This window comes from Etheostoma spectabile, chromosome 10 (genome assembly GCF_008692095.1).
Source record: "Etheostoma spectabile isolate EspeVRDwgs_2016 chromosome 10, UIUC_Espe_1.0, whole genome shotgun sequence".
In the NCBI taxonomy this organism is placed as follows: Eukaryota; Metazoa; Chordata; class Actinopteri; order Perciformes; family Percidae; genus Etheostoma; species Etheostoma spectabile.
The window spans coordinates 12601457-12613956 of record NC_045742.1 but is presented as its reverse complement, the minus strand read 5'-3'; the positions used below and the strand labels follow the sequence as shown (position 1 = coordinate 12613956).

At 39.0% G+C, this 12500-nt stretch overlaps 1 protein-coding gene across 1 annotated transcript in view; it reads left to right on the top strand.

Moving 5' to 3' along the window:
* zdhhc9 (zDHHC palmitoyltransferase 9) overlaps nucleotides 1-12500 on the top strand; it is a 27902-nt gene that overhangs the window by 9625 nt on the left and 5777 nt on the right. The window contains exons 3-7 of the mRNA XM_032527891.1: nucleotides 1328-1488; nucleotides 4921-5079; nucleotides 6891-7028; nucleotides 7465-7513; nucleotides 8561-8663. Of these exons, the coding sequence (XP_032383782.1) occupies nucleotides 1328-1488; nucleotides 4921-5079; nucleotides 6891-7028; nucleotides 7465-7513; nucleotides 8561-8663 (610 nt within the window). The remainder of the gene's footprint in view (nucleotides 1-1327; nucleotides 1489-4920; nucleotides 5080-6890; nucleotides 7029-7464; nucleotides 7514-8560; nucleotides 8664-12500) is intronic.

Sequence of the window (12500 nt, the reverse complement as noted above, 5' to 3'; positions counted from 1 at the left end):
ATATGCAGTTTATTAACATTTAAGACAAAAGATGGCAATTTCTTGCATTTGAAATGCTAGAACTATGCCATTTAGATGACTTTTGCTTGAAAAATGACTTGAACAACCAATCAATTATCAAAAAACCTGCAGATTTTTGTTTTGTCAATCCACTTATTGATTAATCAAAAAATAATATGTACGATCTACTTCAACAAAAGGGAATAATATGTAAATGTAATGTAGCCTTATTAAAATAACTGTGTGTCTCTTTAGTAGAGAGTTCTGAAAATGTTTCCAGGGTCCAAAACTTCCATCTTTCATCAAATAAAGTAGTGTGTGTCAGCTGTGTGTGCAGGCTTTATGCAAGACATGCGGTACCAACTTTAGTCTACAGGATATGGCACAATACCCTGCTATCCTGTAGTGCAACATTAGTGTTGTATTATGAATATATGATCCCAGCCACTTGGGAGGCAGATGAGGCCGCACATTTTAACTATTAATAACTTCATGCAGAAGCCTTTGCTGCTGCTCTGTTCTGTTGCAGCACTTTGCACTGCAGCTCGCATCTGTTATCGCTCAGAGCAGCAGGCCTTCTCGGTGGAGCCCTGCTGGCTCTAATCTCAAAGGCCTGGCAAACAGAGTTATGCTAATTTTGCTCCACTGTGCTGCATGATGATGTTGTTGTTGTTTATTCATGGCCATGACTTTGGCATGGTCCAGAGAAAGGGCCGGTCACGCGGTTCATGACTTCATGCTCAGAACACCAGTTAAAAATATGTAAAGTGTAGTGTCATGCCCTTTCTGCGCATGCTCTTTTTGAGAGGGCTCTCCCACTGTTAAGGTTTGCAGTGTGTTTTGATGTGTAGCTGTGGTGCAAAAATATAAAATATCGCAATTAAAAGTATTTATTTTGGCATGAAATTTAAGGCTGCAACTAATTATTCAATTCATCTTGCAATTATTTATCATTTTGTCTAGAAAATGTCTGTAATGTTTAAAAAATGTCCATCACATTTCCCCAGATCCAAGTGTTCATCAAGCAGTCCAAAATATCATTGTATGTTAACAATGATACAAAAGAAAAACACAGCAAAAACTCACATTGGAGAAGCTGGATTTAGAAAGAAATTATGCAAATAATAAATCCGTTATGAAAATAATTGCTGATTAAAAGTCTTGCAACTAACTGTAGCAGGTCTACTCATGACAAAGCAAGGCAAAAAAGTTTTTCACTTACAGTTTTGTCATAAAGCTAAACAGAGAAACGGCAGACAAAAACCATGGTTTGTGCTTTTAGACCTGATTATCTTATATCCTGATTATGTTCTTTGTTTTCCTACAGATGTCCTTACCTGGCTGTCCATCTGTCTCCTGCCATCCCAGTTTTTGCTGCTCTGCTCTTCCTCTTTGTCATTGCCATGTTGCTGAGGACCAGCTTCAGTGACCCCGGGGTGCTGCCACGGGCTCTTCCAGAGGAAGCCACATTCATCGAGATGGAAATTGGTGAGTTATAGGTTTACAGAAAATATTTAAAAGATTTTGTCTTTATTTTCAGCGTACCTTTAAGCACTTTTCTCATTTTCTTAACCACCTAAGCTCTTGGCTTCTCTATGATATTGAATATTCATGACTGAATAACCATTTGTAGTTAGAAAAGAAACTTAGAAAAACAGCTTCACCCATTATCTATTAATAGTTTAATGTTCAAAAACTCGTCTGTAAATCAAATCTTTGATCAGGTTTGATTCACAGTGACCAAACAGTGTGGAGTAGCAGTAGCTCAGTGTGTTGACTGGTAGCTGGAGAGATGCCAGTTCATCTCCTAGGCACTGCCAATGTGCTCTTGAGCAAGGAACAGAACCCCCAACTGCTCAAGGCACCTGTTTGGCAGTCGCAGCCCCCTCACTCTGACATCTCTCCATTTGTGCATGTATAGTACGCAAGTGTGTGTATTTCAGGCCTGTATGCAGTGTGTTCTAACAACTGAAAAAATGTCCCCCCTGGGGATCAATAAAGTATACATTATTATTATAAACTGTCATAATATTCAGAGTCGGATGTTGAAGAGCACAGAGAAAACACCCCACAGTTATAGAAATGTGAAATATCATAAACTGTACCTTTTGTCAGAAATGTCGCAGGATCACATCTGTATTCTGTTGATAGTGTCAGGGCTTTGATAAAGACTAGTCTTAAAGCTGCTTAAGTGTAGTTGATATTTTTTATAATGACAATGTGTCAAATGACATTGTGAAATCAAATTTTAGATTTTGACTAGAATTAGAAATATACAATGTTTTTGTAAATCTGACGAATGCACATCTATAGATGATAAAGTTTGTAATGACAGGTCTGCCCAAAGGTCCATTTAGAATGATAATAAAAGAAAATCCCAGTAGCATCCTTATTCATGCACCTCCGGTAAGAAAGCCCGCTGCACATTGTTGCCAGGTTTGAAGTAGCGTGTGGTCTTGCCTCTTCTTGTGAGATTGCAGTCCAGCTCCTCGGCTTGAAGTGTGTATGGCTATTATGTGCAATCAGTACTGATAATGCCTCCAGGCACAAATCCCTTATCTGTATCCATTCAAATGTTAACTCAACAGCAAAACATATGGTTATTACAGTTCATGGGCTGTTACATCATGATTATCTAGGTTGTTCTTTTTTGTATAAAATGAGGTCTAAATTAGGTGAAAGTAGCTCAAGGAAGAGTATTTTGGAGGCATAAATACTTTAGTGAATAGGCTAGTTAAGCCGTGAGCAGACAGCCTCAGTCCCGCTATTTTATTTATGTTTGTTATGCTTTTTGTTGCTGAAGGCTGTGTGTGCACGCCCGTGGACGTCGAGAATGTGTGTGTGTGTGTTCGACTGAGCTAACACACATTCATTACAAGGGATCCTGTTGTCTCATTACACAAAACAAACTATACGCTGTATCATAATGACAACAACGCTTTTGTAAAATGAACAAGCCTTGTTGTTTTTAGAAGCAGTGTGGATCTTTGTTTTTTTTTCATGTCTGCTCCCTGGGCTGTCCAGCCTCTCTTTATATGTGGAGGGATAAGCTTTTGTCCTGCAATATTTCTGCAACAGCCCTCTCTGCCTGCCTCTTCCTTACCCCCCCCCCACCCCACCATCCCTCCCTGTTGACTGCTGAGGCAGTTGGTCCTCTGAGAATGGGTTAGCTGAGAGCCAGCGCTTCTCTCATCATGACTGTGACTCATACCGCTCGCTGGATAACAATGCCTCGCTGGTCTAACTGTGGTCGTGATGACCTTTACAGCTCCTACATGTAGTTTGAATGAGGAAATCTCATTGGGAATTATTTATGTTAATAGAGCTGCAGGTAATGATTATTTTGATTATTGATAAAGGTTTTGATTATTTCTTCCACTAATAGTTTACTCTTTTAATTATGATCATCACCAGTTCCCAGAGCCTAAGGTGATTTTTGTCACTTATGGGAATGGTTATACCTTCCTTATTTGGTGAAATGTTTTACATTGCACCAAACACATCTCAGCAAATCTCCCAAAATAGCAAGACATGACCATATGAAAAATATGCACTGAAGCAGCTTAAATTAAGTTTAACAACTTCCATCCCACACTCTCTCAGCTCTTCTACAGTATGTTTTTTTTGAATGTGTTAGGGTATCTGTTTGCTGTTATGAGTGTGGGTGTAAACAGATAACAGCCTGTGGAGAAGTCAGGTATGGATATCATTCCTAGGCTGAGGCAGGCATGTGGATGAGTGCTCTGTCCCATCAGCCTGTTAGCCACAAGTCCCGAGGGGGAATGCTAATAGGAGGAGAGGCACACTCTTGGAATATATAATGCCACTAGCAGACAGAGCTTTGCTACCCGAGGGAGGGGCATCATCACCCGTGAGTGATGACTCATAAATTTATTGCTGCTGGTTTATCCTGAAAGCCACTAATCCTGCATTCAGTAGATGTATAATATAAAGCAGTTTGTGCTGTCCGATTAAAGTAAATTTCACAATCTTTATGTCTGTAGACGTATTATGGAAGCTTGTTAACGTTCTAGTTCCACTGATTTATGTTGTTTGTTTTACATAACAGAGAATGTTCTTTCAGAGCTTAATACAAATTAAACAAATGCAGCTTAGTTTATGTAGATTGTTTCCTCTACTCATCTCCAAACACATTCTCAAGCACAGATAATTTCATTTCCACAAACATGTCAATCCTTCATTTATTCCCAGAAAGTCGAATGAGCGTGCTTGCTCCATTAACTCCATATTCACGCCATCCCTATGCAGTGTTTTAATGGCAGATTTCTCCCTAACAGCTACTATCCTGAGAGAGTCCAGCCAGCAGCCCTCTGGTCATTAGCCATTCTCTCAACCCTCTTGGGTCCTGCTGTGCTACATTATCCAAGAAAAATTAACGTATGAGAATTTCATTTGGTTGGTGACTGCAGAAACAAAACCGTCACAGACCCGAAAGATATATTTCAGTGTTAGGAAGGTTAGTTGAAAACCAAACAAAGCCAGACACTGCATCATAGTGGTGCTTTTAAATAATATTAGCAGCTCAGTAGTTATTTTACATAAATCCACCATCATCAATACTAGTATCGAGCCAATGTTGTCATTCACTGACACCCTCAAGGTTCAGCTGTCAAGATTTACGTCCCATTTTTCTTGTCCTTGTCACTGAATATCACATTTCTCACTGCCAGTTTAAGACATGTATATTATAGTACAATCCAGTGCAACAGGGCTGCAAGAAATTGTGGAGCTCATTATGTTCATTATTTCTGAAAATACTGTCAGAGGTGTTAATTTGTGGATATAATTTGAGGTGGTGTTGTATTGGATTGTGATTAGATGACACATATTTTTAAATAATTTATTGTGTTTCCAAGTTTGCCAACACCTGCTAATAAATGTATTTTTTGGTTCCAACAGAGGCTGCCAATGGGAACGTCCCCGCAGGGCAGCGACCCCCACCTCGAATCCGCAATGTTCAGATCAACAACCAGATCGTCAAGCTAAAGTACTGCTACACATGCAAGATCTTCCGACCACCTCGAGCATCTCACTGCAGCATCTGTGACAACTGTGTTGGTAAGAATATTCTCTGATCTGATGTAAAGGCTTTGCAAATTGAGAAGACAGCTCATTGAAATCAGTTTTTCAGAAATAGAAAGGTGAATAATTCTTGTAAGGGAAAAATAGCTCGCTGACATGAGGATTATTATGCCTCTATCTTAATTACATCTCTGCATTCATTTGTCACAGTAATGAAAAAAATAGAAAAAATAGGTTTATAAATAAATGTTGGACTAAGCAGACAGGATACAAAAGTTTCAGAAAACTAAATTCAATGGGCCGAACGCTTCACAGCAAGTGTTATTTATAGAATGTGCTTTGAATTTTGAAGTGTTTTTTATTTTATTTTATTTTATATTTTTATTTTTTAACCAAGAAGAGACTCATTGAGATTAAAAATCTCTTTTTCAAGAGTGTCCTGGCCAAGACAGGCAGCAGTACAACCACACACACACACGTGTGTGTGCGTGTGTGTGTGTGTACTTCTCAACCCTGCAGAATAACACTGATGATTGAGGAATGCGTCTGCAGGGAGTGTAGACTCATAGGCGATATGAGAGGAGACATTGGAGGCTCAGTGAGGGAATAAGCGCTCAGTCATTGTGAACACTGGTTCATCTGTGTCCACCTGCTGTAGAAACACACACACTCCAAGCATGACACAGCAGCATGCCTGTCTTTAACTGCAGCCATATCTTTTTCTCCTTAATCTTACGTTGTTTATAGTGGTTAAAGTCTCTCACAGAACATGCAATAAAAAACATTTGCTTCACAAATTATATTTGTTTGTACCTAAAACCTTCTCTGGTTAATATATAATGAAATGTCTGGTTGGCTATAGTCTGTGAATCCTTGGACAGTTGTTTTAGCTCTTTATACAGCACACTGGAGTTAAATTAAACAATAACTATGGGGGCAAAGTGCTCACCTGGCTCCAGACCTCAGAATTTCTGCATACATCTGATTTTATTTTCTCTTCTCAAATGGACCTAATAGCAATTTTGTTTGATTATTAAAGTGCTTTCAGCTTTAATCAGAGGGTTTTGACGTCCACATTGAGTAAACACCGTAAAGGATTATTGTCCTGCTGCATTGTACATACAATCTAAAAGTTGTGGACAAGAAAGAGTCAGGGGGATTACCACAGTCAGTAGGACTCATCATATGGGGACAATGAACGATTGTAAAAAATGTCATGTCAACCCATCCATTAGCCTAGTTGTTGAGATATTTCAGTTTCAACTAAAATAGTGGGCCAACCGCCGGACCAACAGACAGACACTTTCATCCCTAGGGCCATGCTGCTGGCGTGGCTAAAAAAATATAAAGAGGATTGCATGAAAAGTGATTTCTACGCTGTTTACCAAATATGTATGTGAACACCTAAAGTCAGCACTGACACTTTATACTGTTATGTAAATATAAAAATTATTGATTTATTTTGAGCTTTTATCTACGAGCTGCTTCACGTCTTGCATTTCTGCTGCGATGTTTACTGTATATTGTTGTGAAACTCCATCCAGGCAGTGCGGCAGACACACTGCTGCAGCAGACACTACGCTGCACTCCCTGCTGTCTGTTTGACCCTGCCCCGCTTTCATCTGGCTGTCCTCCAAATCATAGAAAAGTAGAGGCAAAGAGGAAATGATCACTATATTTAGACTGCAGGTTTGCAGAAGCTGATGCACAAAGCTTCTTTGACCAAAATACTGGTGTATTTTTAACACTTTTTTGATTTTCAAAAGTTTATGTTGCTAAGAAAGTTGTGTGTGCAGCTTACAATATATTTTACATATTTAACGGTGACTTTTTTCTCTTTGTCACAGATCGTTTTGATCACCACTGTCCATGGGTAGGAAACTGTGTGGGCAAGAGGAACTACAGATACTTCTACATGTTCACCCTGTCGCTCTCCCTGCTCACCATTTATATCTTCACCTTTGACATAATTCACGTTGTGATGCGTAAGTATCCTGTCAGTCATTTGTCCAATCAGAAGGAACAAACATGTAGAAGAATAGTACGTGGATAGATAAAAGAATGTGACAAAACTGGAAGGACGCCCTGTGACCTGTGGCACAAGCTCACTTGCTGCTTCCATTGTACATGCAAATGCATGCACATGTGCTGTGAATGACCTAATTCAGACCAGGTTTTTCCTGCAGCGTGACATGACACGCAATAGCAACTGACAGCTTGACATGATTCCTCCTTTATCCTCATCATCCTGCTTCCTTGTTCTACACAAAGTAGAAGACAGAGAGACAAGGAAACAGTGTTTCTTTTCAGGATAATTAGCTCTGGGCGTGTCTTAATACTGGAGTAATTGTGTTTTTTCAGTACAGTGGGATCTATAAAATGTCTTCTTTTTAACGTCTCTCTGTGTTACTCTGTTCACAGGTTCAGTAGACAATGGCTTTTTGAACACTTTGAAGATAACACCTGGAACATATCCTTTTAAGCTCTGACCTCAGTGTACACCATAGAAAAAGCTGCCGTATTGGCCATGTTTGCCTTTCCTAGAATAGACGATGGAAAAACGATAAATTTCAGGTATCAAATCCCTGACCCCGAACAGTGGCTCAAATAATAGCTTAGTACCTGTAACTAGCCACAGCAGGCCTGTCAAGCTTGTATTTCTTAACAAGTCCTTCCCATAACTAAAAACACAAAACATAAAATAAAGTATCATGTATGGAATAAAAGTAAACTAAAGTGTTTTGTTGCTTTGACATAAGCAACCCTGGCCAGTGTAACCTGAGCTAGCGTTTATTTATGCCTAAATCAGAGATTAGTTTTCAACCTAAAAGCTTTTTTTCTTGCATCATTGAGAGGCAACATAATTCTGAAAATCTGACAGAGCGACGTTAGAACAAAATAAAAGTCTGATCTTAAAAACTTTCCATATCATACTCTTAATACTTGGACTAACTAGCTCTAACTAACTAGCGCTTAGATTAATAATTGTTGATGATGCTGACTTTTGTCCTGGTACAAGTAGCTTTAACCACTTTTGTTTATTAGCACAATAACATCAAGTGCACGTTTAAGAAGTGCCACTTTTGCAAGATTTTTGTTTCATAAAAAATCAGCTAGACACATTAAAAAAACATTAGGAGACAGCGTTGTCAACCAACTCATAGAGCTATTGTTAGCTTAATTAGATGGCTAACTCCAGCTAATGAAATAGGCGAGTGTCAGTTCATTTTAGCACTAATGAGAAACTGCTTTCAATAGTAATGTACATTGTTTGTAGATCAACTGCATATGTACACTAACTGAGGGGGTGCACGGCTTAACGAATGATCAGTTGAAGGTAATTTGAGGTTATTGATGGAACTGAACTAAATTTCCAACCTTTAGCAGGCTGTCTGAATTGATTTAATCATGTTGAATAATTGCCTGCCATTCTGCCATTACCTGCTGTCCCATGTGTAATTAGTGACAACTTATCCGGCAGAAAACATCTGTTGCTGTTTTCTTAACTCTGGTCCACTGTGCTGGAGGTGTTGGTGTGTTTCTTCACCCTGTGGTCAGTGGTGGGACTGACCGGCTTCCACACCTACCTGATCTCTCTCAACCAGACTACCAACGAGGATGTAAGTGCATCTTACTGCATGTTAATCTCACATATACTGTTTGTTTTAGGTTTGAATCATCCTGTGAGGCACAATGCTGGACTTTGCATCTAGTTTGTTTAGGTTTTAAACTGTCTTTATGCAAATTAACCATGTGTTGTGAACACATGGACCAAGAGGATTTAAGGTGCTGCAGGTAGGATTGTGAAGATCCAGGATTTAGCCAAAACCTTTCAACATTGACAACTTCTCAGTCTCTCCCCCCCTTTCTGCAAAAGCCCAAAATGTCTCATAAGCCCCCCCCCCCCCCCCCCTCCCCCAAAGGAGAATAAAATGCGGGGCATTAGCAGTGATTGACATGCAGTTAGACACTCCCCTGGTTCTGATTGGTGCATCTTAACAGGGACTACAGGCTGTAGCTGGTGCCAGAAGAGCCGGATTGTTAATGTAGTTCTACTGGAACATAGGGTCAGTTTCAGCAAATATGACAAAGTTAGTTTTATACGTCTTACCTACTGCACATTTAACTCATTGTTTTGTGGTTTAGTTTTCTTGGATAATATTATTAAAGTACTTTCTTATAGTGGCTGACATTTTCAAAATCATGCTCTCAGATAGGCTAGATTGGTCTTGTTTTTTTACCAACTAAAACCCCAGTCGTGGCAGCTGCCCACCAACCAAGAGCCAGCTTCTGTTTGAGTTCTTTCCTTGCCACTGGGTGCACTTGCTCTTTTGCTCTTGGGAGGAATTGTTGGGTCTCTGTAAATTATAGTGTGTGGTCTAGACCTACTTTATCTTTAAAGTCCCCTGAGATAACCCTATAAACCAAACTGAATTGAGTGAAGACTTTGAGTGTATTTAATATGCTGAGTTCATGTTGAGTTCTTCACAATTTTTTTTTACAAAAAAATCCAAATGCATTTTTCACACTTTGTTTACATTACATTTACACATAAATGTGTCTCTGTTGGCCAGACCACAGTTTTACAGGACCGCGTGTTAATTGTTTTCCAGTCGAACACCAGAAGAAGAGTAACATGCACTTTTATCAGTTTATTTACCCTAACACTTACAGTTTTGCTAATATATAAAAAGAGATCCATGCATTTATACAACAGCTACTTCATGCTTGTTGGGTGATCGAAGAGCTTAGTGTAGACGGGAGCACTTTAGGCACTGCTGATTGGCGCTCATCTGAGTTGCCTCCATTATTTTCACCTATCCAAACAATATAACCTCATACCACTTGTGAATGTACTATAAACATTACGTCAGAGCAAAGTCCTCCCCCACTGTTCATTCACAGATGAGATAAAAACAGTGCAGCTACGTATATCTCTAGACCTCACATATTTAAGAGTTTAGATGAAGATTTGATTTAAAATTAGATTTAGATTAATGTAACCGTCAAATTTATTTATAATAGAACACGTGTGTAGATGTTATGATCAGGCTTCATGTGGCTGGAAAGACAAACAAACATCACAGAGGTGTAAACGGTACAATTTTTAACACTACAGAGCTGTTTCCTTGACAACGGCTTGGCCTCTTTCATCACTGAAGGACAAAGGGCTGGTAAACTGTAGCTTGGTAAACTGCTATTGTATTGTAAACTACAAAAAGTGTTGAAGGAAAACAGAAGAACAAACATCTCAACGGAAACTATTGTCTATAACTGCGGGTATGCTGCGTGTCACATTTGTTTGTTCCTTTCAGACTTCACATGAAGCACACTGGACCACATGGAGGGATTGACCAATCGTTCTGCCTTTTTATTTAAAATTGTATTATCTTATTTTTTCCAGTTCAGCCACACTGAGACAAAAAATGTGTTATCGTTATGAGGGAAATATGGCCAAATACAGCAGGAACACTTTTATTTTGTAGTCTGAGCCGTATGAGAAATTGGTTGGTAAATACTTGGACTCCTCTCCGCTCACTGAGCTGACGTACTCTAACGATCTAAAAATATGCATGAAGAGCTGCTATTCCTAATAAAAACAATGATAGAACTGAGCAAATTAAGAACAAAACAGACCAGCTGGTTTCTGACTCTGACTCTTGTCAGCTACATTTAGAAACTTGTGAGGCTTGATGAGGAAAAACGTATTGATTGCTTGATCACATTTCCATTGAGACAACACACACGCACACACACACACACACACACACACACACACACACACACACACACACACACACACACACACACACACACACACACACACACACACACACGTACATTTAGGCTGATGTGAAGCAGAAGATGAGTAGTGATGCAGGTGGATGAAGCCACAGAGGGAGGGTCATTTATGTTGCTGTGTATACTTTATTGGAGGCTTTGTTAGCCCAGATCTGCAATGCAGAGGCTCTGACGAGAAGCAGAGAGCAGCAGCAACGATGGCGGTGAGAGGTTCTAGATGGCTGAAAGCAAGAGAGTGCACTCATTCTTTATTGTAATGATTAATTTATAATTTCACTTTTTTCTTTCCTATGGGAAACTGGCCTCATTTTTCTTTCATTTACTAGTAATGAAGCTCTGCATTGTACAGTACAGGGAAATGTTGCTCCAGGAGTTGAAACAATCGCTGTAAGCCTGGCTGCTTCGATATCTGTGATTGGCCTAATAATAGATGCATCGATACCTGCAGAGGATGGGCACACTGCCAGAAATACTGCTGTGTTAGAGAGATGGGGTGGGGGTGGGGGGTGAGAAGAGGAGATAGAGATGGTGGAATAAGGGCAAACAAGAGAAGGCACCTTGAGTGTTGGAGCTGCTCTGGTCTCTCCCTCAGGATAACACATACTCTGTGTCTGTGTCTCCTGCACACACACACACACACACACACACACACACACACACACACACGCGCGCACAGAGTACACTTAGACATGCAGTAGTAAAGTACCTTATGGGCAAGCTGTTGACCTAGATCTACTGCAACTAAAGAAAACCTGTTTTCTTTGACTTGCCGGACGGTCAGGCAGTAACAACTCATACTGTGCACCTTAACTTTGTTATATTTTGGGCTCAATTATATACAGTATGTCAATCTACAAACCACAATTCCAATGAGGTTGGGACATTTTGTAAAACATAAAAACAGAATACCGTGATTTGCAAATTCTTCCCAACCTATATTCAATTGAATACATTACAAAGACAAGCTATTTAATGTTCAAAGTGATAAACTTGATTGTTTTTGCAAATATTCGCTCAATTTGAATTTAATGCCTGCAACACGTTCCAATTAGCTGGGACGGGCATGTTTAGTTTAATACTTTAGTTAGTTTAATAGTTTATTTGAACATGTAAAAAACAAACAAACATTAAAATAAAAGATTGAAATACATGTATTCATGCATACATATATAATTAAAATGACAGATAAATAAGGTCATGTACTTCCTACCACAGTCTTCCAAAATTGAAAGTCATTCAAATAAAACTAAAAATTTCCCATGTTCAAAAGGAGTAGGAGGAAATTGATAAACGACTTATCAGGTCCGACCCCCTTTCTCTGCTTTTATCCTTTAGTAAATCTTATGCTTCAGTTATCTACACATTATTATTTACACATCATAGACGCAGATGCATACAAACACCAACACATTTACACTTTTTTTAAAGTTTTTTTTTTTCCTTTTCTTCCCTTTCTTCTTCTTTCTATACCATCTATCCATAGCCAATTAAATAACACATCCATACTAGACTTAGTATATAGACATGCATATAGATATAGTAGTATATAGACATACCAGTATATAGACATATCGGTATATAAACATATTAGTAAATAGACATACCAGTATATAAATGCCAAGAAACCATACAGTCTTTCTACAATACTATCACTT